The sequence below is a fragment of the Castor canadensis genome, chromosome 10 (assembly GCF_047511655.1).
Source record: "Castor canadensis chromosome 10, mCasCan1.hap1v2, whole genome shotgun sequence".
Lineage (NCBI taxonomy): Eukaryota > Metazoa > Chordata > Mammalia > Rodentia > Castoridae > Castor > Castor canadensis.
Window position 1 is genome coordinate 64,875,541 of NC_133395.1, and position 26,926 is coordinate 64,902,466.

General features: G+C 42.6%; 1 protein-coding gene across 5 annotated transcripts; it reads left to right on the top strand.

The window, feature by feature from the left end:
* The first annotated feature begins 934 nt into the window (after nt 1–934).
* Nucleotides 935–25,929, top strand: Thsd1 (thrombospondin type 1 domain containing 1). 5 transcript variants are annotated; one of them, XM_074043488.1, is made up of 6 exons: nt 935–1,094; nt 3,954–4,118; nt 7,155–8,117; nt 17,764–17,822; nt 21,593–21,725; nt 24,295–25,929. In XM_074043488.1, exons 2-6 carry the CDS (start codon nt 4,061–4,063, stop codon nt 25,671–25,673), a joined length of 2,592 nt encoding a protein of 863 aa, XP_073899589.1. In that variant the 5' UTR covers nt 935–1,094; nt 3,954–4,060; the 3' UTR covers nt 25,674–25,929. The 5 variants fall into 5 exon arrangements, with proteins under 5 accessions (XP_073899589.1, XP_073899591.1, XP_073899588.1 ...); XM_074043490.1 differs by lacking the exon at nt 21,593–21,725 and adding an exon at nt 18,144–18,195 and having other exon boundaries at nt 936–1,094; nt 3,967–4,118; XM_074043487.1 differs by having other exon boundaries at nt 936–1,094; nt 3,967–4,118.
* Nucleotides 25,930–26,926: the final 997 nt, after the last annotated feature.

The following is a 26,926-nucleotide window of genomic DNA, read 5'->3' on the forward strand; positions in this document are numbered from 1 at the left end:
ATTTAATTAGTACTGCTAGTATTAACTATTTAACAAGATAAGTACTTAGAAAATTTGGTATTAACGTAAGTGAATAATTGTGTTACGTTTTAAAAGTTGAAGTGGTAGGCTTAAAAATCTGCAAATGGCATATTTTTAGACGTTTTAAAAGTTGAAGTAAAATTCCCAAACAGTGAATTGCACAGATGTTAAGTCAGATGAGTTTTGACAAATGCATGGTAAATCCGTGTAACTCACTCCCTAACCAATAGAACATGTGTATCATCTTCTCTTCCCCAAAAGTTGCCTGGTGTCTTTCCCATCGCTGGTTTTCCGAGGTCTGTGCTCTGATGTCTATCACCCTACCTTAGTTTTGTTTGTTAAATGTTTTGTGTGAAAAAAAGTAAATGGCAAACTATTGCACATTACTCAGCACACACATCTGTTCAACAACAGGGACCCCGTTCCGTCCTGTTTTAAAAAGACAACTTTTAACACTTACAGCGGTTTTGGAATGTTCAGTTATTTTTAATCTAACTATGCCTGGCTCCAGGGGAAGAAAAGGAAGATGCGCTTTACCTGAACTGTGTTCTTTTGAAACTCTCAATGACATTTGGGGAAGCAAGTTTACAGCCCACACGTTATACCACCTCAGTGGCTCTTCTGTGGTCTCCCAGAAGAAAAAGGCCCTGGGGGACAGGTGATTGAAAGTGAAGTCTGGAGAGTGGCTGCTGGTCCTGGGTCCCGGCTGCGGGTGCTTGTGTGCCGAGTGGGTCTGCGTCCGCGTGGCCGCGTCCCCTGGCCGCCCGCAGGAGCTGTCCCGGGCGCGCGTTTCCTGCGGGTTTCCTGTCCAGCCGCGGGCGAGCTGGAGGCGGGCTGGAAAGCCTGAGCTGCCCAGAAGGGGCGGGGGGTGGGCGGACCTCGCCGGGCCCGGAATGACCCCCGCCCTCCTCTGCCCGCCTCCGGGTGTCGTCCGGGGCGGGGGCGGGTGCGGGAGCGGCGCACCGCGGGGCCAGGCACGCAGTCCCGGGGCGCGGGATGCTCGGCGCACTGCCTCGCGGCCCTGGAGGCCTCCCGCCCACCTTGTCACCTCGCCATCTCGCCCAGCTGGAGAGGTAAGAAAAGCCCTGGGCAGTTGCCCGCCGTCCCGTGCCGCGGGGACCCTGGAGGCTCTGCTGGGGTTGGGAAACGCAGGTGGGCTGCGGCGTCCCCTCTACCGCCCGCCTCCGCCCTCAAGGACATACTTAAAAGGGGTTGGTGTCACACCTTGGAGTGGGCTCTCCCTTGGTGCAGGTATTGCCCAGTGACTGTTGCCCAGTCTGAGTTGTTGGGATCTTTGAAAAATCGCAACTTGGAATACTAAGTCGAGTTTATTTCTTTCCAAAAAGAAATCCTTTGTGGGATGTAAGCAATGAGATATAAGCATTTCAAGGCGGTCTCCATTAAGTGCCTTGCTCTGATCCCCGATGGGCCGGCGAGATTTCCTAGCATGAACTTGACTTGCCGCCTTCGGAAAGCTGAGTGTCTGGGGCGAGCGCGCGGCTGTGCAGAAGTGTGACCAGGGCACAGCGGCCTCCACTGAGTCTCTAAATAAAGCCCGTTTACACGAGTGGCTTTGGAACTGTTTTTTTCTCTTAATAAATATTATTCCTAGATCTCTACAAGGGCGTGTGCTTGTTTGTTAGAGGGGCAAAATCAGCTTGCCTCTGTTTTCCTCTTACTCTTTGACAAGTCGTGGATTCCATGAACACCAGAGTAATTAATTCCTTTTTTCCGCAGCCTTGAACGGGGTATAGAAGCATTTACTTAGCTGGTTTTAGCAAAAACATGATCTAAAGCTGGGTGACGCATTAGTCATTGAGAATATTCACGTTTCCCCTCCTCTTAGCTGATACATTTAGTGTTTATCTTTATGTATGCAAATGCTATATACAAGTTTCCCTTTTTTTTGAGCCCACTGCTGGTGCTCAAACCGAGGGCCTCCTGCAAGCTAGACAAGCACTGTACCAACTGAGCTAAAACCTAACCTATAAAAGTATTTTCAAATATGTTGAAAATGTGCCCAAATTCTTATTTTTGTGAAATGATTCTCAAGCCAACCATTCTAAGTAACTAGTCATGGAATTGGGAACATATTGAAAGAAGATAAGCAAGCAAAGTAAATAAAAATATTAAAGAGGCATGCCATGGTTGTGGTCCTAATTCATACTATGACTTACAGGTAGGCTAGTTTATTTTATAATTTCATCTCTGTTCAGCTCTAAATATAGATCATCACACAAGTCTGTGTTTAACTGGCCATTTTCATAAGCAGGAAAATATAATCACAAAATCAGTTATGATTAAAGGCTTTTTTTTTTTTTTAATGACTATGGTAAAGAAGCAAGCAATTTGGGAAAAGCCAGTTCAGCTTTTGGGAGGTTGGTTGCTTCGTCTTAGTTTAGTTACTGAATCAGTGACTTAAAGGAAGCCTCAGAGATGGAGGGTTTTTTGACCTAGGCTGGTCTGGAGCTCCTGAGCCCATGGGACCCTCCTGCCTCAGCCTCCTCATAGCTAGGATTGCAGGCACTGGGGGACCGTCATGCCTGGCTGGAGGACGCTTTCTGTCTTTCACCTGCAGTTCTGGGCCAGCTTTCCCCATTTGTGTTCAGGGAAAGGATGGGTCAGGTCTGTGGCTAGTTTGACCACACTGGACTCTTCCTTTTTTTGTGTGTTGAGGAGGAAAGGGAGGTCTAATCATCTGCAAAATTACACTCTGAATCTCCACTTCCCTTTCAGGAAGTGCGGTTTCCTTTGCTCAACTCACTCTTTCTGAAAGAAAGCTCATAGAGACACCAGTTTCCTTTCTACCAAATGTTGGCTTATTTCACTCAGTCTTCTTAATTTCTGTTCTTATCTGTAGGGATGTAACATACATTTGGAATATGAGATGCTTGCCTATTAAAAATGTATTGATCGTGGGGCTGGGATGTAGTTCAGTGGTAGAGCACTTTCCTAACGTGTAGCAGGTTCAATCCACAGCACATGCGCGCGCGCACACACACACACACACACACACACACACACACACAGACACACACACAGACACACACACCTGAATAATAGGGAGTGGAAACATTGGAGAACTAGGTATTTGGTTAAGATGTCATCTGGTTTAAGATACCTTAAATGGCCTGCATCTTATTCTATAGAGTAGTGTAGCATTTGTACCAAAGTCAGTGCCTCTTTCTATAAATCCCTCTGACCTACAGACCAGTAAGTTCTTCCCTGCCCTCCTCGGTGGTCCCGGGAGATTGCTGCATGAATCACCACTCCTGATTCATACCAGGAACAACAATGAGTATTGGAAGATGGGCAGGAGGTGATCATTGTTATTTGTTTCTCCTTAGACTACCCCAAATAAGGGAAGTCAGGACCACATTTAATTGTAATGCACTGAATATCTTTTTCAAAGATTTTTATCATTTGGGTATAGCTCCAAGGAATCAGGAAATTAAGCAATCCAGATAACACACCAGTTGTGCAAGGAATGTTAATAGCTCACTTGTGGAAGCCAGGTAGGGAGGGTGTGGACATATACAGCCCAACGCTACATAGAAGTTTGGAAAAATTTAGTAAGTTGATCACTGTGAAATGCCAAGCATGTAAATAATGTGAAAGTGTATTATCCAGATTGGCAATTAGCTTTGATAAAGTTAATCAAGTCACAAACTCTCCACTTGAGGATATGTTACAAAGATAAGAGGCTGGTTGTTTTGTAAAAGCAATCTTGGCATTGGGCATGCCTGAATGTTATTGACAGATGAGCTATAATAGTTTCAAGCACCTTGTACCATTACAGGACATCACACCTTAGGGAGAACTAATGTCCTTCCTAGTTTCCTGTCATTATCACCTGGAAAGTTTGACTTCTTAGATTGGTTTTGTCATTTCTGATTTTATGAATTGCATGGAATGAATTATCATTTTTCAAGCTTCTAATTTCAGGTGTTTTTGAAAAAAAAAATATATATATATAATCCCAATTTGGATGTGAAAAAGGACATGAGGAGACTAAAGACCTGGGATTTTGCTGATCAGAATGAAACCAATGTTGAAAGACTTCTCAAATTTGTTGCTGGTGGTGCTTTGGGACTATGGTGAGTATTGTGAACATACTCTTACTGCTATTAGGTACCAATAAAGAAACAATCGTGAGGTTTATACACATGGATGTTAACGATCCTGCACACAGGATTCCAACTTTACCTTGAGTGTCTTTTTCACGCTTAAAAAAAACACACTACCAACAAATGAGAGACAAGCGTGTTACCCCGAGTGTCATGTCACTTCATATCCACACAAAGATGTTTTGTGTAATGGGGCCCTACACAAGTTTCACTTGACAAGAGTTTTGCAGCTAGAATGTCTCTGGAAGCAACTGAATTTCAGTCCTTGTCAGTTGTGTGCTCTTAGATGTGTTTCTTAGTCTCTTCCAACCTTAGCAAGAGCATTGACTTCACAGGGTTGTTAGGGTAAAAGAAAATTGAGAATGTGGAACACTGTAAACGTTTGTGTGTATAGGAGATGCTTAAAGTTAGTTCTCTTTATCCAGTTTGTTTGATTTCATTTCTCAGAGTTTTATGCAACTACTGAGCCAATACAGTCAACAATATGGCATAATCTTCACTAGTTTTGATGATTTCTAGATATTTCATAGATATAAGCTGTTGATGGTGTGAGAAAGGAGATTGACTTCAAATTTGATGGCAAAATTATGATCTAAGACAAAGAGTACCCTGGCTTGTATATAGTATCATGAACCAAAGCATGTCAGTTCATTTCATCCAATAAATCTACTTTCTCACACTTTCCTTTTTAAGAAGTAGCTTATTTAAACAAGAAGACACTTGGTTTAAAACCAGTGTGGGATTTATGTATTTTAAAATAATCTATCCCTACTTAAAAACAGATTGCACTACATATGACAGCCTCTTACAAAAAATTATGTGTTCTTGGTTTCATGTCAATAAATAAAACATCAAAATTCTGCATTTCAACAAACCATGCCAGGATGTTTGTTGTTAAGAGTGAAATATCAGCTGGGCATGGTGATGCATGCCTCTAATCCCTGCACTGTAGGATGCTGAGACAGGAAAATCGAAAGTCTGCCATCAGGCTGGGCTGCATAGTGAGCCCCTGTCTCAAAAACAGGAAAAAAAAAAAAACAAAAAAACCACAGACTGCTAATGAAAATGAAGGTATTTTCAGACTTGTTTTTCCCCTTACATCTAGAATTGGTATGGATCAAAATATATGATTATCAGTTAGTTGCTTTTTCTTTTTTTAAAGCAACGTGTTTTTTAAAAAAAGCATGTAGAAGTGCCAGTTACTTTAAATTCAATTAAGAATGGGGAGAGGAGAAATAAAAGAATAGCGAGAATTATACTGTGCTCGTTAGGATGTGGCAGAACCAAATTGTAGTGTTTGAAGAATGTCTTCTTGCTTGTAGGACAGGAGTTTAGGAGTACATTATCAAGTTCTCCCTCAGTGCCTACCTCCTGTCCTGCTAGGCCCCACCCATTGCATCTTTGATTTCCTTTTCCAATTGGTCATGTGTGTCTGTCTCTTTCATCAGTTGCCTCCCATCCAATCAGAATGTGATCAGCCTTGTGACCAATCCCTGTCATTTGCAAATAGACCCCTTAGTAAACTAAGTGGCATGGGCCTCTTCATCTTAAAATGCACTCCAGAACCAGCCTGCCCACTTCAGATTCAAAGTAATAGGACTTTGCTCTCAGTCTTAACTCCTTCCTTGGGTTTTGGTGAGTATTGGAGGCTCTTTGGCCACTTACACACAAAAGCTACCTGAGGGGCCCCTGAACCGGCACCCACATTGTACCAGAATCAGCCACCTTCCTCAACCTGATTTGTCTCCAGATACAAAAGAATAGCCTTCAACTTCTGTTTTCCCTCAAGGAACAAGCGAAAAAACCTTTATTCTTTTATTTTCAAGTAAGTGTGATCAAACATCCAGTTCTACCCAAGTTTTATATATTTCATTTAGCCTCATCTCAAGTAAGACAGAGGTGAAGTGATAAGCTAATTTAAAAAGAAAATTTCTGTGCTAATTAATATTTGTGCAGATTCTACCAATCATTAATTAAATGCATATAAAAATATCTTAAAGACAAGACTATAAGTCCAAACAAAAAATACATGAGACCTTTTGGACATATGTATATGATATCTATAGTATATATAGCAAGAATAATAAATTCATAATTATACAAGTTGTTTCTCAAACCAAAGGGACACTGTAGTTCCTTAAATCTAGAGTCATTTCTCTTCTAGCCATGGGCCAGCTGATTGTCACATTGCCAAAGTCTGCCTCCTTTGATATCCATTTGGATTAGTTTCAAAACAGAAACAAGGATTCTTGTGTGTCTGTGTTCTTTGTACTGTTCACTTCAGCTGCTCTGCTGGGTCCCTTTTTAAAAGATATGATTGATCCTAACTGAATAATACTTGGGAGACTAGTAGTCATATGTCCTAAAGAGGCCAATACCAGTTGCCAAGGACAAGCCTGGTTATTTCATAAATGGTCATTCTGTCCCTTGGGTGACCCATCTGAATAATGTGTCTACATTTCTTATCCACTTAAAAATTTCTTCACATAAACAGAACAGTGGTTCCTCTACTGGTAAAAATTCCCAAGTCTTCAATATAATAACTTGAAATAAATTTAGTGTCTTATATTTTAAATTATAGAAATTTGTATGGTGTCATTTAAATCAACCTTTTTCTAATTCTGGTGTACATACATTTCTGCTGAATACCTAAAAACTACAATATGATTAAAATGAGAAATGCTAGGCATTGTCCTTTTAACCTGAGAACTGTCGACTCTAGCTTCATAGATTTTCATTGAAGATATATGCTGAATGTTGTGAATTCAGAGTACTTGTCCCTATTTTGCTATTCAAAACATCATGAAAGATGGCGAGGAACACAGCCACTTAGAATGGAATGAGCTCAATGCCCGGCTCCCAGGACCTGTGTGTCACTTAACATTTTACATCATCCCTGGCTTGTTTTCAACTTCTGTAGTGTTTAAAATGCTGTTTTCATTAATGTCATTAATAGTGCTGCTCTAATGCACCTTTTAAAAACCAAATCTGACCATTTCATTTCAGTCCTCGGAGAAGCTGAATATCTCCTCTTTGTAGAGCGAGGCCATGTAGCGCTAAGCAACAACACAGTGTTGGTGGATTTCCAGTATTTTGACGATGCTAATGGGACACTGCGGAATGTGTCTGTCCTGCTGTTGGAGGCCAACACCAACCAGACTCTAACGGCCAAGTACCTCCTAACTAACCAGTCTCAGGGAACACTGGAGTTTGAGTGCTTCTACTTCAAGGAGGCTGGTGACTACTGGTTCACAATGATTCCAGAAGTAACAGACAACACTCCAGTTCCCTGGTGGGAGAAAAGTGCCTTTCTGAAGGTGGAATGGCCCATCTTTCATGTGGACATAAATAGGACATCCAAGGCAGCAGAAGGAACCTTCCAGGTAGGCCTTTTTACCAATCAACCATTGTGCGCATTTCCTGTGGACAAGCCTGACATGTTAGTGGATGTCATCTTCACCAACAGTCTTCCTGAAGCACGAATGAGTCTTGGACAGCCACTAGAGATCAGAACCAGCAAAAGGACAGAGCTCACTCAAGGTCAGTGGTTGGAATTTGGCTGTGCCCCTGTGGGGCCAGAAGCCTATGTCACTGTGGTGCTGAAGCTGTTTGGTAGAGACTCAGTCATTACTTCCACAGGACCCATTGACCTGGCCCAGAAATTTGGATACAAACTAGTGATGGTGCCAGAATTCACATGTGAGTCCAAGGTGGAGGTGATGGTGCTGCCTCCACCTTGCATCTTCGTCCAAGGAGTGGTTGCTGTTTTCAAGGAGGCCCCCAGAAGCCCAGGGGAGAGGACCATTCAGCTGGCTGAAAACAGCCTGCCTCTGGGAGAGAGGAGAACAGTGTTCAATTGTACTTTGTTTGACATGGGGAAGAATAAATACTGCTTTAACTTTGGCGTTTCCAGGAGAAGCCATTTTTCTGCAAAAGAGAAGGAATGCATGCTAATTCAGAGAAATATAGGTTGGTATTGAGATTTTTAAGCATTTGAAAATCAAACCAGTGTCTTCATGTAATCAACATTATTATTTAGAATTTAGGTGAGCTTTAGGTAAACTGTACTATCATTTTAATGGTTCATTCCTCAAACTGTACCAATTGGCATTATTATCCTTACCTGAAAATTAAGAGTACACTCATCCCTCAGTATCCTTGGGATTGGTTCTAGGAATTCCAGGATACCAAAATGGCATAGTATTCGTATGGAAGCTATGTACATCCTCCTGTATACGTTAAGTCATCTCTAGGTTACTTTTAACACCTAATATAACATATATGCTATGAAAGTAGTTATACTGCATTGTTTAGGGCATAATGACAAGAAAAAAGCCTGTACATGTTCAGTACAGATGCAGTTTTTTTCCCTAATACTTGGGAAGGGCAGCTGTTCCAGTAAACAGACCCACTTACTTTACTTAACCTCTTTAGGTCTCTGTTAATATGGGATAGTAAAAATACCTACCTTAGTGAATTGCAGGGATTGAATGAAGTAAATGTAATGTTCTTAGTGTAATGCCTGGCTTATGGGAAGCACTCTTATAAATGTTAGCTATTATTAGACTATATTTTTTTAAATTATTACATCATATAGGAAGTCCATGACAGAGATGATTGGAATTCAAGACTAAATTCCAAATTGTATTTAGTAACTTCCGTTTTCTGCTGAGCATCTCTTTTAAGTCATTCATTATGGGAATGAAGCCTCTTTACTAAGAAATCACAGCAAGAGCTCTAAGAACGTCTTCAGATTCAGTATTCTGGGCTGGAGGTGGGGCTCAAGTCTAGAGCACTTGCCTACCAAGCACAAAGCCCTGCGTTCAAACCAAGAAGGTATTCTTTGCGTAATTTTCTGTCCAATCATTGAAAAGTGGGGTTACATAGTGCCATCCACTACCGCTCATTCTACTCTTTTCTTCTTTTCAAGTGACGGTGATGAAACCCAGGGCCTCATTTCATTCATAGTAAGCAAGCAACCTACCACTGGCTCTCCCCACCCCCAGACAACTCCCTTTCTGCTCTTTGAGTTTCTTTCCCTTTCCCTGGGTACAAGCCTGGTCTTAGCAAGTGGTTTGATTTGGAAGAGATCATCTGGTTTTCTTACCTGCTTTTCTTATCTTCATCCTACAGAGCCTAGAGCCCTCTTGACTGCCCAGGCTTCTGACTATAATCCCAGATCTATCCATCTCTTCTTCTTAGAGTCTCTTTCCTTTAACTCACTCCCCTTTGCTTGCCTGCTCCCACTAACCTTTCTATCCTGCCTAGGATCTGTGACCCATTTCTTTATCCACCCTATTACTGGTACCCTAAATTCCTTTCCTGTTGGTCTTTTGATACCCCTGCCAGGCCACACCATACCGCTGCATGAATCCATCCACTTGCTGGCCATTTACTCAAGTCGCTGAGGTTACATGACAAGTTCACACTTGAGTGGACTGGTGCCACTATGAATGGCACACGCCTCCACCCATAGTTGGGTCTCCGTGCTACCCAGTAGGTCACCCTGGCCAGGTTGTGCTCCTGTTTTGCACAGCAGCTCGTTTATACCTTCTCCACTCTCCTCAGACCTCACCCCCTGCCTCGTGGTTAACTCTTGGAGTTGACTTTGCCATCTGCCACCTGGGAAGCCATTAGGTAGGAACACCCCACCCTCTTCCCAATGATCTGTAAGCCTACAGGAATCTGCTGCTTCTTTCCTGTCACCATGGAAGAAGTGTCATTCCTCCAATATCAGGTCAACCCTCCCCTCCACTGTGGACCTCTGCTCATTTCAGGAACCTTCTGTTAATCATTATCTCTCCCTCCCCCCAACTCTTGTCTTTTAAGTGTCTGATCCTATGAAGGCTCATTCTCATCGGCTTTGAAATGCATTTAATTTTTTTTATCATTTTTGCAGTGCTGGAGTTTGATCTCAGGGTTTAAGTGCTCTACCACTTGAACCATGCTCCCAGCCCCTTTTGCTTTACTTATTTTTCAAATAGGGTCTCAAGTTTTTCCCCAGGCTGACCTGGGCCATGATTCTCCTATTTTTGCCTCCACACATAGCTGGGATGACAAGCATGAACCACTACACCCAGCTTATTTGTTGAGCTAGAGGAAGAAAGTCTCACTAACTTTTTGCCCTTGGTGGCCTCAAACCTGGGTCCTCCTGATCTCCACCTCCCAAGTAATTGGGATTACAGGTATGAGCCTCCATGCCCAATCTAATTTTCTTATCATAAAACAACAAAGAATACCCCTCACAAACCCTGTGTTCTCCCTGGACATCACCTTCTTTCTCTTTTCTTCCTTTTGTAGCCCAGGTTTTTGAAAAGACATGTCTACACTTTGGGGTTTGTTTTCTTGCCTCATTCACTTCTTAACCTATTGCAAACTTGCTTTTACCCCTATTTCTCCCCTGAAAATACTGTCTCTAAAGCAGCCAGTAAATGAGTTTTAGGTCTCCAAATCCTCAGCAACTTCAGCCTGTATCTTCACTGACCTTGATTCTGTGTCATCATACCTGACTCATTTACCTCCACCTCCGTAGCTGCACCATCATGGTCTCCTAGGCAGGTCTCGTCTCTTTGAGAGTTGGTTGTCTCTTTTCACTCTTCATACACTCACTAGGCAATTGCTATCCTGATGCTAGTGGGTCCAAATAGGAACCTCTCCTCTGCCCTTCCCCTGCTGAGTAGCTGTCATCCCTCAGATGTTTCCCAGGTATCTTACGAGCAGGACATCTGGAACATGATGCATCATCTTAAACCCCAAAGCTTCTCCTCAGTGTAGGACTACACCACCCATCAAATTGTTCAGCTCTTCCTCTTCCTCTTCCTCTTCACCTCCTATAAAAATAAGTTCTATGCACTTGTCTCCTGGGTGTCTTACTCTCTCCACTTCTTCCCAGTTCCATGACTTGGTTTCATTTCCATCATTGCTTACCTGAACTCCTGTTAAAGATGCCTAATTGTTTCCCACCTGTCCACATAATTCTTTTACTGCAGCCAGAGGGGCTGTTTACAATTCAGATTTGCTGAGGCCATTGCTCTACACAAAATCTTTCAGTCCTCTTGGAATGAGGATGAAAATCCACAAGGCGGATTGGGGAAGCTCATTTGGTGGCAAAACTCAACTTGTGGGTTTTCATTTGGCTCACTTAGTATGCCTGACACATTAAAAGGAGCTCAACACAGGTCTACTTTTTATTTATTTATTTATTTATTTATTTATTTATTTATTTATGACAGGGTCTCGCTCTGTAGCCCAGGCTGGCCTCAACTCATGATCCTCCTGCCTCTGCCTCTTAAGTAGCTGTGATCGCAGGCAGGCACACACACCTGGCTTCAATATGTGTTTATTAAAATGCAATTGAATTGAGGTCTGGCTAATCTCAGTTAAAGTATTACAAAAACAGGTCGAATTGATTCAGTCATCCAAGATATTTTTATCTTTTCAAAAGAAGATACATGTTCAGGGGAAAAAAATTCTGACTAAAGCTAATCCAAATGAACCAAGGCAAATCAAGGAGCATAGGCTGCTCGATTAAAGACATCTGAGGCAGAAGGACCCTCTTGTTTCACCAGTCTGCTGGGCATCCAAAGATGCTAATGATGGATTTTTCCACAGAAGCATCGGGGAAGATACTGAAAATGGGCGTGGTGGAGAGTGGATCTCTGTGTGCCCAGGCTAGGGGTGCTGCTCTGTGCAGCAGCTTCACACAACACAACATCAGGGCTGGGAATGGTAATCATAGGAGCTAAACACAGATTCTCATGTGGCAGTGATCTGACCTTGACTAAGAATGAAATTTATACTTGAATAGGAGCCTCAGTGTCTTCCTGTGTTTTTTGTATCAGTTGAGAATCTCTACTCCAAAAATATGAGGTCCTAAATACGCCAAAATCTGGGCATCTTTGAGCACTAACATGATGCTACAAGTGGAAAATTCCATACCTGACCTCCTGTGATCAGGTTGCAGTCAAAACACAGGCATTAGATGGGTGTGGTGGTACACACCTATAATCTCAACTACTTGAGAGGCAGAGGCTGGAGCATCAAGGTTTGAAACCAGTCTGGGCAAAAAGTGAAACCCTGTCTCAAAAACAAACAAAAACACAAAAAACAAAACAAAATGCTGGGGACATGGCTCAAGTGGTAGAGTGCTTGCCTAGCATGCTTGAGGTCTTATGTTGCATCTCAAGTACAGAAAAATAAAACAAAACACAGGCATAGCACAAATATTGCATAAAATTACTGAGCATTTATAAGGTGCGTATGGAACACAAATGAGATTTGTGTTTCAGCTTGGGTCCCATTTCTAAGGTATCTCATGATATATATGCAAATATTCCAGAGCCTGAAATACTTCTGGTCTCAACCATTTTGCTAAAGAATACTCAGCCTTCTATACATTTGTGACTGAACTGAGTTCTCCTCATTTTCTATTTAAATTGACCTGTAAAGGCTATCTTTTTTTCCAAATGACATCATTTAGGGACCCACCACGACTTGTATGAGCCACTAACTCTCTGAAATTCTTGTTAGTTCTTTTTGAAAGTGGAATAACATGTTTTATATGTTTATCTACTCTTCTAAAGATGTCTTTGGACCATAGGAACAAATTTTGCATGTTGCCAAAAATGACTATTTATGATTTTTGCACAGCTATTACTCAGCCACAGGCAATATTCTATTGCTTTGTGGCTATTAACCTGTTGATACCTCATAACCCTGTGACTTTATTCATTATGGTGTCAGTTTTATAGAGGAGGAAATGAAGACACAGATGGCTACATAATTTGCCCAAGGTGTTTGAGTGGTAAAGCCAGAACACAAAACCAGGTAGACTATGGGCTGGGGGATATGACTCAGTGGTAGAGCATTTGCCTAGCATGGGTAGCGTCCTGGGTAGACTAGCTTGAATGTTTGCTTTTTTGTCACTATTTTGTAATGACCATCCATATAATCAGCTGTTGGTTCATATTAACTACTAAAAAACTTTTAGGTTAAAATAAAGGTTCTGTTTTTTCCTCTTTGGCTGGCTTGTCCTGTGCCACCCCTCTTCCCTTGCTTGGAAGACCCGGGTCTTGCAGTACATAGTCTAGGCAGAAGCATGATTTGTTCAGTGTAAGTGAACCTTGCTCAGTGCAAAGAAAATCTGAACTGAACATTCCAAAGTGCCTTTGCTCCTCCTGCTACTTCTAGCTGTAGAATTTTCCTATAAGCATGTTTTGTTTAGTTACCGTGGTCTCTTGAGCAAAATATATTACAGATGTGAATATTTCATAGGCTTTAGTCCCTTCAGTCTTGAAGACAGAAACAAATTTTCCTTTTCACATTCCTGACAAATTTTGCTTGTTCTGAACTAGTATCATTTTTAGCAGCCCAAAAGGCATCGAGCCTGGCCAAACAGGTATGCTGTGCAGTGTGCACACATGTATGGATATCTAAACAGGACCGAATGAAGTAGCCTTTCATTCATGAAGAAAGAGTATTTGGAGTATCGCTTATTTGCTCCTTATGTCTCATGCATGAACTATAGCTAGCTAATAAATTTACACCTGCAAAGCATTTTCCTCTTATTAGCAAAGATCTTCAAGGACCCAGTGTTTAAGGCATTTTAAAAATTTTGCCTGATTAAATTGATCATTACTTAATTTGAGTGATTTCTTGTTAATTAATTTGATTTAGAAATAGACATAAAAGCTTAGCTTAAATGTTTGGGTTTTTTCTTTGCCTTTTTTTTTTTTTTTTGGTGGTATGGAGTTTGAACTCAGGGCCTCAAGCTTGCTAGGCAGGTGCTCTACCACTTCAGTCACACCCCCAGCTGTTTCTTCATTGTTAATTATCCTATAAGTCATGATTTAACTTTCAAGGGAAAAGAACACTTAATATTTTTAAATGAGATTGTTTTGACATTAAGATTCATACTTGGATTCAAACTGATTTTTTTTTTCTGGTCTCCACTAAAAAAATTTTTATTTAAAGCCCAACAAATGACTCTATATATTTAAAGAAATTAAAGAAATTAAATATATTCTTGTGTAAACTAAAAGAATGAGAAAGAGAGAAGATTCTTAGCTTTTCTAATTCTAGCTTTTGTGGTCTTAAACACAAGCATATGAGGAGAAAAAGTATATGGACTCTTAATTTGGAGTTCAGTCATGGGACTCACAAGGGATTTTTTCAAAAATAAATCACAATAGTTTAACTCAAAGAGACTTTCATATGAGATTCTCAAAACTTTTCAACTGGGGGCTTAGTGTCTGAGCAGCTCTGAAGCTTTGTGGACAAAGCCTGCTCATTGTTCTATCACACGAGGAGCACAGTGTGATCCAGGAGGCACAGAACCAATATTGTGTTCAGTTGGACCTCTGCATGGAACATCATTACCGCACCTTAGTTGGTGTTAGTCCAGGATACTTGCTTGTAATGCTCCCACTCTTGTGCAAATCCTCAGAGACTTTTAATTGCTGTAAAGAACTCATATTCCATGACTCACTCCAGAGATTGCACCACTTGGCTCCCCTGAGAATGCATCTGCCCTACACATTTTCCTTATGTTTTTGTAGTGCTTTGTACACCTTTGGCTGTGTTAGAAATGTTTGTTCCTAAAGGATGAAAAGATACTTTTATACAGAGAATGTTTGGGTGTTTACTGTTGCCAGGACCTTATGAGTCTTGGGGTTGGGTGGGTGCTGATAGAGAAAGGACACAGGCTAATTCTTTATAGGGAACAATTCCATTATTCTTTTTGGCAATAATAGCATATCTGCTTGAAGAGAAGTTTGCATGTATCAGTCAATATTGGCTCTTTGGCTGGTGATGTAGCTCAGTGCTAGAACACTTGCCTAGCATGTGCAAGGCCCTGGGTCCAGTCCCTAGCACCCAAACCAAACGAACAAACAAAGCCAACAACAGCAAAAAGACTGCCTGGGAGTTTTGTTGTGTAGTTTGAAGTTCTGTTAGGTGGATCTACACCTAATTCAGGCTCCTTCCTGAATTATTGTTATATAATGCTCTTCTTTATCCCTGGTAAGAGACTGGGCTCTGCATCCTGTTTTGTCTGATTCTAATACAGCCAGTCCAGTTTTCTCCTAATAGTCACAAGATATGTCTTCCATCCTTTTTCGTTTAACCTATATATGTCTTTATATGTAAAGTGGCTTTGTGTTTTTTTTCTTTCACAGAATATAGTTGGTGTTTCCTATAATACAGTCTGACAAATCCCTGGGTTTTTTTTTTTTGGCGGTACTGAGATTTGAACTCAGGGCTTCACACTTGCTAGATAGGCACTCTCCAACAATCTGTTTTTTTAAAATAGACATGTTCAGATTATTTATAAATTTTAATTTTACAATTATACTTTTGGGTTAAAGTCTACTATTTTGCTGAGTTCATATTTGTTTGGTTTTGGTTTTTCATAAGTTTGAATATTGTGTGTATAAGATTTTTGTTTCCTTTTTGTATTTTATACTGCTTGATGTTTCAAGAATATCTTCAATCTGTGGTCTAGTATCTTTCATCAACTTTGGAGAGGTTTTTGACATTATCTCTTCAGTTATTTCCCCTGACCTCTCTTTTCCTCTTGGTATTCCAATGACATGTGTAAGAAGCTGAGATCATTCCATAGCACTTTGGTCTTTTGTTTTATTCACTCTTCACCTACTGTCTTTGTCTTAGACCATTTTGTGCTGTTACAACAGAATATTGGAGACTGGTAATTTGTAAAGAGTATAGATTTATTTCTTAGAGCTCTAGAAGCTGGGAAGTCTGAGGTCAAGGGGTTTGGATCTGGCCAAGGTCTTCCTGCTGTGTCATCCTGTGTCAAAAGGTGGAAAGGCAAAAGAATTTGAGTGTGTGAGAGAGGTCAGTCTTGTAGGCTCAATTCTTTTACAGTCAGTATTAACCCATTCATGAGGACAAAGCCCGCAGGACCTGAACACTTCCCATTACACCTTCTCATTGCACCCTACATCCCAACACGGGCACACTGGGCATCACATTTCTAATACTGCTTTTTGGGGGACATATTCAACTCATAGACTCTGTGTTTCAGTTTGGGTAATTTCTATTATCTATTTTCAAATTCACTGTTTTTTCTTCATCTGTGTTTAATCTATTCTGAGCCCATAGAAGGCATTCTTCATCTCTGTTCTTAATTCCAACATTTCCATTTGACTCTGGTTTGCAACTCTGATGAAAAGTTCTATTTGTTTATGTATCTTGTTCACATACTTCACTAAAGTCTTTAACATATTAATCATAGTTATTTTAAATTCTCTCTCTAATAGGTCATATCTGAGGCTGGTTCTTTGGTCACTTTGTCTTTTGGTAGTTTATTGGTTTTTCATTGCTTTTTTGCACATCTCAGAATTATTGTTTGAGAGCCGAAAATCTTGTTTGGAACTGTAGACATGGAAGAAGTAGTATTTATGCCTGGGAATGAGATATCTTTGTTTTCACTAGGTCTTCAGTGTGGGTATTGGGTTAATGTAGTAAGGAACTGTGCCATGTTGGGGTTTTTCCTGTTGCTATGGCTACCCTTAGTGCTCCACAGTTTTCAGTATTTTCCAGAGTTACTCTGTGTTTAGGATGGGCATTGCATTGCCAGAGAGCTTTCCTCCAAGCTTCCTTCTGTTACACCTTCAGCTTTAGGCTTGAGCCTGCAGATCAGACAGGTTTTGCCTTTCCTCCAGCACTGTGGTGTTGTTATTTGCCACACGGTAGTGGTTTAACCTTTTCTTTGGCAGTTGCTGTGTCTGAGACTCAGGGATGGGGCCTTCTTGATGATCCACCCAGAGGTGGAAGATCTCTAACAGTGTAGGCCCAGGACATTTTCAGATTCTCCTCAGGAACCAAGGATTTTTTTCTTTTTTCTATTCCCTAGGATTGAGTGGTCTCAACTGATGCTGCCTTTTGCTCAGTGGTTATGGCTGTTGTTCTATGGAGGGAGGGTATGTGGGGAAAAGATCTGGATCAGGTTTTGTGTCTTTTCCCCAGTAATATATCTCTTCCCTCTCCAGACTTGCACTGGGGAGAGGCTTTACCCTGTCTTGCACTTGACCTCAGTGCTTCAAGTGAGATCCCTAGAAAAGAGCCTGCCTGGGTATAATTTCCCTTGTTATATTGCTCCTAGGGGTTCTGTGTTCTCATCCTCACCTGCCCTAGGCTTTTAGCAATTCATTACATATTTAGATGGATGCCTTGCACCAGCTTGTGTGGGTGAGTCCTGGAGTCTATCCTAGGTAAGCAAATGTTGCATCTCCTTTTTTTTCCTTGGAGGGGCCTGTCTTTCCTGATGCAGGCTGGTTCGTTGTCCTGTGACCTCAGCTGTCTGGTGGCTTCTAGATTATACAGCTTTTCTTTGTTTTAAGGTTAGGAGTAACACTTCAGATTTCTCCTTCTCTGAGAGTATTTTTACATGACTTTTTAAGACCTGAGATTTCAGTTTGGCTGCTTCATTTGGGTGCAGTTAAATACTGATCCTCAAATGAACTAGCATTGAAAGCATGACTTATATCCTTGCAGAAACTTGGGGATTATGGCAGCCATGGAGCCAGTGTAGCACCACATGTGGGGATGGTGTCAGAGAGCGTCGCCGAGCGTGTCTCACTTCCTTCCCCTCCAGACCCAGCTGCCCTGGAATGTCCTCAGAGACCTCCCTGTGCTCCCTGGAAGAGTGTGCTGGTAGGTATTCTTTCTTCCTTTGTGAGTCTCCCCCAGGGCCTCTTCGGGAGGGAATATTGAACCAGCAGTCTGCATTGAGATCTGCTCTGAGATTTCTCTGGGTTGTTCTAACCCTGTCTTCACTAGTGCGTCTAAGACCAGAAAGAGCTGAGAAGTAACTTGCCTGTGAGATGATGGGATCTAACACAGTAGAGGAGAGAAATGACAAGGAATATAGCTACTTAAAGACTCAGGCATATTAAATAACTTTTAAAATACAAAAATGGAGTGGGAGGAGAACATTCATTTCTTCCTTAGTTTTTTTTTTTTTATTTGATACAGGCCTCCAACTTGGAATCCTCCTGCCTCAGCGTCCTGAGTGCTAAGATTATAGGTATCTTTTGTCATTTTTCCCTCTGCTTTTCCATTCCTTCCCCACTCTCCACCCCCATACCCTACCTCCCCAAAAAAACCTGGTAAAATATTTTTCCAGTAGTTTTTTTTTTTCTCTGCCATCCCAAGAAGCTTGAGGGGACCACATAGTTTATTTATTATCAAAATGGGGCAAGACACTGTCTTTTCCCCTTTGTGACCTAAATTTATTCATTATTATCCCCATCTGGGAGGAGGAGGTAGAATATTTTTTCGTGCTATCACCTGGGGACTATCCTCTCGTGTAAGGATACTCACATGACTCAGTTAAGTTTGTGGAGCCTGATCTTGTCTGTGTGACATAGTTCCAGCAATGAGTGACTCTTGTAGTTCCACACACCATCCCACCTCCTGACAGACAGCCCCTGGTTTGTTGGCCAGCATCTGCTCTGGTTCTGTCCCTTAAAGTCCTTCCATCAAGTCTCACCTTCTTTTTCTCTCCATTTTCAGATTTCAAAGTCTGTCCTTAGTTCCTTGGCCCTGTGGGATGTGGGGGAGTTAGGTGCTTGGTTTTATTTGGATCTCAGACCACCTTTTAGCCAAACTGCAGGCCCCTGGCAATGTGCTCAGCCAGTATCCTGGCCTCTAAAATCCTTCTTATGGACTGGGGATGTTGCTTAGTGGTAGAGGACTTGCCTAGTATGTGCAGGGACCTTGGTTTGATTCCCTAGCACCACAAAACAAAATCCTTCTTGCTGTTTTCGCTTTCCAGCTAGATGCCTTGTTCCTTTCCTTCAGTATTTCAGCATCTGAAGAACTTGGTTCTTCTCTCTCTGTCTCTCTGCTCTCTTTTGGAGGTAAGAGGTTTGAACTCAGAGCCTCTTGCTTGCTAGGTAGGTGCTCTGCCACTTCAGCCATGCTTCCAGCCCTTTTTGCCTTAGACTGTTTATTAGATAGGGTCTTGTACTTTTGCCTGGCTGTCCTCAGACAAAGATCTTCCTATCTATGCCTTCCACATAGCAGGGATTATAGGCATGCACTGCCACTCCTGGCCAAGAACTCATTTCTCTCTTCTGTCTTTTTCTTATTGTAGCCCCAAGTTCTTCTCCCAGCCCTCAGTCTACCCCGTCTTCTTCATAAGCCCTGGGTCTCCTCTCTGAATTCACTACTTCTTCAATTACATCTCAGACTGTTTTTTGAAGCTCTCTTCTCTGTCCATTTCTCTGTAAGTTCCTTTTGCTTTCCACAGTTCCTTCTGTGTATAAGTTCCTCCAAATACACCTTACTCTGCCAGTTCTGGGATGGTACATTGTGTTAAGCCACTCTATCCAGAGTTCCATAATACTCAAATGAATTTAAAATCTATTGCCACAGGCTTCTACTGTTCTTTTTTTAACAGTAGAATATCAGCCATTTATTGACCACCTGTTGTATACCAAGACTTCAGATACAATTCCACAAGGCAGGTATTATTTGCTGATCTCAGATCTTGACAGCTTACTGCCTGGAAGGCATTTTTCTAGGTTCCTACATATAGGAAGTCGGTGTAGCTGCTCCTGAATATCTGCAGGTTTTACTGCCATGGATTCAACCAGTCACAGATGGAAAATAATCAGAAAAAATTTCATCAGTGCAGACCATGTACAGACCTTTTCCTTATCCTTATTCTGAAACAGTATAGTATCACAACTAGTTACATAGCACTTATGTGTACTAGGTATTATAAGTAACCTAGAAATTATTAAAAATATACAGAAGGGTGTATGTAGATTCTATGGACATACTAATCCATTCTATAGAAAGGACACGAGTACCTGTGATAGCTGAAATCCACAGGGGCCAAGGAATGATCTGCACTATTATTTCCACATTACACACAAAGGATTCTGGGCCATGGAGGAGGATTAACTCTGGGGCAATGCTCATAAACAAGGAATCACAGGACAAGAAGTGACTCCATAGTAAGTTGTCTGTCTTGGATACTTTTGTGTAGAAATCTGGCTTTCTACACAAGCATTAGCAACTGGAATTGGCAATCCTTTTGGAGGAAATGTGATTGTATTTCATGTTCTGGTATCTTAATTCTGTAACTCTGGGTTGGACTTGTAAATACAAGCATCATTAATTAGTAAAAAGGATAAATGCTAAAGACATGCCTACTTCTACACTAAACAGACCTCAGATGAATACTTAGTTGGATAAAAAATGATTCTTTCTTCCAAGTCTTCTCTTCTTCTGATATCACTTATTTCCCACTTCTGTTTTCAGGCTGCCTAGCATCAGGAGATCTTCCTCTCTTCAGGTGACTCAGGAAAGACTGAATGAGGCAGGGATGGGGCAAGCTGGTAGCTTCCAGGCTTTTTTCCAGCTGTGGTTTTTAAGGGAGCCAAGCAGAGTCAAAAGATAACTGATCTAAGAGCCATGATAGCAACACTGCTACCTACTGTCACCAGCAGCCAGTGCAGATGAAAGAAACAATTAATCAGGGAACAAGTCTTTCACCCTTCAACTGCTTTCAGTGGGTTGGGAGTTCAGAGTTTTGTTTGGCTCTCAAAGAATACTTTTATGCCAGGCCTGAGTGTAGCTTTGCATTAATTTGGTCTTTCTTGTTCAATTAGAAAGTAGGGGGATCCAATTGCTGTAATACACACATTCCATCTGGTGGAATGTTGATTATTTTACTGTTGTCTTTTTAATAGTGAATCAATTAATTGAACTAATGCTCATTGCGTACCAACTATGTGCAAGTTACTGTTGGGAATATATTAAATACCTTAATAAGATATGTCCTCATTTTGAAAGGGCTTACGGTAGTGTAACCTGGGAGGTACATAAAAAGGCACAATACACAGTAAAATATAGGGCCTGCAATGATAAAGGTATCCACAGCTTGCTATGAAATCTTGCAGGGTGGATGATCCATGACAGGAACAACTGAATTCTTGGAGCAGGTGATATTTGAGCTGAAGTTTGAGAGCTGAGAAGGTACCACCCAGGTGAATGAGGCAAGCCTGGGAGTTTTAACCAAGGGAGCAATGAATGAAGGCCTGGAAGAAGGTGGCTCAGTAAGAGACCTAGAAAACTACAACTAGTTTCCTGTGGCTAGGATAGTGTGCCAGGAGGGGGTGGTAAAAAACAGGCTGGGTGGGTGTGCAGGAGCCAGATCCTGCCTGAGGGCATTTTAGAGGGACCTCTGGCTATAGCATGGAGTACAAATCAGAACAGTAGGTGTGGTGAAGAGGTGCCGATTTAGGAGTTTTTCAGTAACTCATGTGATAATGAAAGTGCCAGCTGTGAGGACTGAGGGAGGGGGTGCCAAGACTCCAAATGTGATGAGTGCTAGAGCGGCAAGAAGGAGGAAAGCTAGGAGTCTAGTAGTGGCCACTGCTTGGGTGACAGTGTCATCCCCTTGATCTCAGGAATATCAGAGGAGGCACAGGTTCCGGGGGGAGATGCTGAACCTTGGACAAGTTGAGATGGACATGGCGGGACATCTAACGTATATGAATCGCCCTGATCCAAAGTTCCTGCTCTTCTCTCCAAATCACAGGAGTGAGTACCATCATTGAGCAGGTGAGAGAGTTCCAGGTGGCACCCGACAGTAGCTAGCGCTGCAGGACAGATCACCTTTACTTTTGGAGTTAGGAGGTCATTCATTCATGACCTTGATAGAGGCTGTTTCATTGGAATCCCGAGGGCAGTTTGCAGGCGACAGGGGTGAGGATGGGGCAATATGTCAGTGTGTGGCTGGGGAGACCAGGAATAAGATCTGGCAATTGGCAGTGTGAGAGAGTAAGAGAAGAGTGTACTGAAGGTGACAAAAGTTTGTGTGTGTTTCCATGCTGAGTAACAGGAGTCACATAGAGGAGATGCTGGGGATGATTGGGACAGAGGGATGATCCTTTTAGAGAAAGGATATATATAATAGAGAACACATATTGGTGGACTCACTTTTGTAGGAGGACTCTTGTCCCCCTAGTTGGGTGAGAAAGAGGAAGTAAACAGGTACAGCTGCTGAGAAGTTTATGGGGGCAGGGAGGATGGCAGAAGAAGCTGGGGGTGTACCTGTCTGATTGGTTCTGTTTTTTGATGACCTCCCTGACTATGGGGGAGGCAGATTGGGTAGAGGGCTTGAGGAAGTGGTGAAATCAGAAGCAGGTATTTTTAGGGGATGAATGAGAGAGTTGCTTAGTAACTCATGGGAGGCTTTGTGGGCAGTGCAAGGCTGAGCACTATGATTATGCAGAGGCACAGCCTGCATAGTCATGGGATTTTTGTTTTGAGACAGGGTCTCACTATGTAGCCTGGGCTGACCTCAAATTCATGGTCCTCCTGCCTTAGCCTCTAGAGTACTGGGATTATAGGCATGTGCCACCATGCCCAGCATTCATGGCCTTTTCCCCACCTTCTGGTGATCAGGGACTGTGAACAGCAACTGAGGATTCATGTGTCTGAGTTTGTTTAGGGTGAACTTTTGCAGGGGGTGGGAATAGCTCAGTGTTAGAGCCAGAAAGTTGAAGTATTGGAAAGAAAATGGGGTCAGTGATGGATTATGGGTATGAGTTGGTTAGGGACAGAGTGAGGCCAGGAGGCAGCTGGCAGATTAGGAGGAAAGGGAAGGTTAGAGAATTGAAAGTCTTAGTGAAATTGGAAGATACAGTGTAGCAACCATGAGTGAGTTGGGGAGCAAACACAGCAAGAAGGGGCGGTGAAAATTAAGATTCCAGAAGTAGGGTTTGGAAGGACACTTCAGTAGTACAGATTTTGACTAATATGTATGAGGCTCCTGATTTGATCCTCAGTACTACAAAAACAATTTTTTTGGAAGAGCAGCTATGGACAATGGGAAAGACCTAGGTGCTGGATGGACACTAAGTTGCTGGGATTGTCCTAGCTCTGCAATGACAAAAACAGGATCCCAGGTGCTAGAGTGATTGATGGTGTTGGGGTGGGGAGCAGAAGGATGGTCTAGGTGGCTGGCATGGGCACCAAAGTAGCAGAAGTTTCATGTGGAAGTGAAGGAGTACTGGTTGAACTTGGCAGTTGGGAATGAAATTGGGGACACACTGTACTGCTGGCCCTGTTTGCTAATTAAGAAGTGTGTGTAACAGTTACCCCCGAGAGAGTGGAAGGGAATGGGTGAGTCTCAGTTCAAGCAAGGACGCCAAGGGCATCCTCTATGGGAAGATGGGAAGGTGGGAAGGTTGGGGATGATAAGGAGTTTATAATCAGGCATCCTCGTACAATAGAAAGGCACAAGGGGAACAGCAGAGGACAGGCCAAGGAGATGAAGCACAGAGCTATGAGAAAGCAGAGCACAGTGCCTGGAAGGGCTTGAATGGTGGACAGTACCCAAGGGGGAAAGAGTTGCAGTCAGATGGCATTAGTTGATCTCAGATTTCCAGGTGTTTTGGGGGCAGTATAGGCAGTGGATCCAGGTGGCATCTACTTATTGGTGAAACATTTTGAGGACCGTGGGACAAAACAGTTTAAAGAGTGGGGAAGAAAAACTGATGCCACATGGAAGGTGGGAAGGAAGTGGACAGCTGAAAAGAAGTGAGAAGCCAGTGGCATCTGTACTCAGAAAGACAGTTTCTGGATATTAGAGGAGAAAAGAGTGGTACATATGCTGCCAGTCTCATTTTCCTCAATAAATTTCTCTAATTATTGAGCAAGTATAGTCACAACCTACTTACATCATTTTGTGTTTCAGATTTTATACTTGTTAAGAATTGCTCCACATACCTCTCACAGGTACAGAGATAATCCGTGTTTGCATTGTTACAAATGAAAACCTTGATTTTTGCCTTGACATTTTGTACCTCCTGCTTCAATGCAGATAATGTGAGAGGAGCTTCATCAGGAGTTGTTGGGCACAGAAGTCTCTCTCATCTTGGTTTCCCTGGCCTCCTCCCTTTTGTGGTCTCCCTTCCTCTTTACCGTGAAGCCTTGTGTGGCATCAGCTCTCAGCAGAGATCCATTTGTAAGGGTAGAAATCCCAGCCCTCATTTCTTTTCCTCCTCCTCTTTAACTTCTTTGATAATCAGAACAAGCAACACAAAGGCCTTAAAACCTTGCAGAGAAATCAACACCAAAGAATCTATTCTTCCTCTTTTTGTAGTTTTCCGGCCATCCGGCCCATCTCCTCTTCCACCCCAGGATCCAGTGAAGTCCAACAACATCGTGACGGTCACTGGGATATCCCTGTGCTTGTTCATCATCGTTGCCACTGTGCTTATCACACTGTGGAGGAGGTTTGGCCGGCCCCCTAAATGCAGCACCCCTGTGCGACACAACTCCATCCATTCCCCAGGCTTCCGGAAGAACTCAGATGAGGAGAACATCTGTGAATTGAGTGAGCAGCGTGGGAGTTTTTCGGATGGGGGTGATGGGCCTGGGGGGAGCCCAGGGGACATGGGCATTCCTTTGACCTACAGGCACAGTGCACAGGTGACTCCTGAGGATGATGCTTCTGGCAGTGAGAGCTTTCAGTCCAATGCACAGAAGATAATTCCCCCATTGTTTAGCTACCGCCTTGCCCAACAGCAGTTGAAGGAGATGAAGAAGAAAGGTCTGACAGAAACCACCAAAGTGTACCATGTATCTCAGAGTCCCCTGACAGACACCGCCATTGATGCTGCCACCAGCCCCCAGTTAGACTTGGACAGCCCAGAAGCAGCAGCAGCAAACAAGTTCCGTATCAGATCTCCATTTCTGGATCAGCCCGTGGTGAGTGCTGGGGAGAGGCCTCCCGCCAGGCTGGATTTCAGTGTATCTCCAGCTAGTTGTGCCATCAGCCCCAGCCAGACCCTGATCCGCAAATCACAGATGAGGCACATGGGTGGCAAAGGGGGCTCATCGGAGAGGAACCACTCCAGGAATTCCCATTTCCGGAGGACAGCTAGTTTTCATGAAACCAAGCAAGCCCGGCCATTCCGAGAGCGGAGTATGTCCACTCTGACTCCACGCCAGGGCCCCACCTATAGTTCCAGGACACGGACTTGGGACCAGACAGAGGACAGGTTGAGGCCTTCCAGTCGAGGTGCCCACCTGCTTCCTGAGAAATCTGAGCATTTCCAAGGGGTGGGTGGAACCAGTGATCCATTAAGCCCTCTCCCTAAATCTTACACCATGGGGCAGCCCACGAGGAAACCAGACCTGGGGGATCGCCAGGCAGGATTAGTGGCAGGAGTTGAGAGAACAGAGCCTCGCAAATCTCGGAGGGGGCCATCCCCCAGTCATAGGAGTGTCTCAAGGAAGCAGTCATCTCCCACTGCCCCCCAAGATAGCTATCAGAGGGTCAGTCCCCTGAGCCCTTCTCAATGCAGAAAAGACAAGTGTCAGAGCTTCCCTGCTCACCCTGAGTTTGCCTTCTATGACAACACATCATTTGGCCTCACTGAGGCCGAGCAGAGGATGCTGGACCTCCCAGGATATTTTGGATCAAATGAAGAGGATGAAACCACAAGTACACTTAGCGTGGAGAAGCTAGTAATCTAGACCAAGAAACTTTTCTCACCGGGGGTCTTTTGCTCAGCTTGCAGTATCCCCCACTCACATTCTGCTGTGGACTGTTTTGTGTAACTGCTTGCACAACAGGTCAGTAGAGAGGAAGTAGCTCACAGAGAGGAAGATGGGTGTATGCGTGTGTTTTGATTCATAAGGAAGAAATTATTTATCCTAAACGTTTACTTTTGTTATCCTATTTCTCTTGGCTTATTGCTTATAACAATAATAAAATTTAAATAAAAACAAATAGAGTTTGGTCTGTCAAGTAGACATGAGAGATGACAAGATGGGACCTGGGAGTATGCTGTGCTTTGAACACCACATTGGTGGTTTCCAACTTAAGCAGAAATCTGGAAACCTCACCTACTAATTAATAGGGACTAGAGTAAAGTTAACTTGATATCATAATTCTGAATTATAGCTTTGTAAGTTGCATGAACATAAGCATTTGCCTCTCACTAGGACAGCATGGAACAGCTTCATATTTGACTGATCATCAGACCACCAAGCTACCTAGAAATGGTGACCCCACAAGATATTCTAGAAGAACTTGCAGGCCACAGTTGGTTGGGATCTTAATGCAATGATGAGTCCATATGACTTGACAAAATTGTGTGAATTCACTCTGCTTTGGAGAAGTAACAAAAAATCTGATGGTTCAGGTTGTGAGCCAAATGAAAACCTAGGCATCATTGCTCTGAGAAAGTAAGTAAACATTTTAGAAAGGCAAGGACTGTCTGCTGAGAATGCATCTGCTAGAAAGTGCTGGTTGGGAGCACTGCCTGGCAACAGGGTGCTGATGGCATTCCTGGACCATGTATGTTTTTAAACATAACCCTATCATGTTATGAAAATACTGAATTAATCTCAGGCATATAAAAAGCAAGCAGACCAGTTTATGATCTTATAAATTAAGCTTTTTTCATTGGAAGAAAGTATTATAGAGAGTATGGAAGGAAAGTATTTGCTTATTCAGTCTTCCTACCATATTTTTCAGACAAAGAATTTGATGCACAGAATAATTAACAAGGTTGGGTAGGTCATGGACTGAAACTTTATTCAAAATACCATACACTTTGCACTGTGCCATCACTGTCTTTGCAAATCTTTGCCAATGGCAGAAACTTGAGAAAAAAAACCAGCCCTTTTTGTAGTAAAAGGACATAAAGCAATACTTCTGTTAGCTTTTCCCAAAGGATAGAAGCTCTATGGTGTTTGTTAGGACTGGTCTTGAGCAAATTGCT

Bases quoted from the DNA above. Each gene is read 5' to 3' on its own strand.
- Thsd1 (XM_074043488.1), top strand. From the start codon at position 4,061: ATGAAACCAATGTTGAAAGACTTCTCAAATTTGTTGCTGGTGGTGCTT. The intron at 8,118-17,763 runs GTTGGTATTGAG...CTTCCCCTCCAG, and splicing joins GCTAATTCAGAGAAATATAG to ACCCAGCTGCCCTGGAATGT. The intron at 21,726-24,294 runs GTGAGTACCATC...CTCTTTTTGTAG, and splicing joins CTTCTCTCCAAATCACAGGA to TTTTCCGGCCATCCGGCCCA.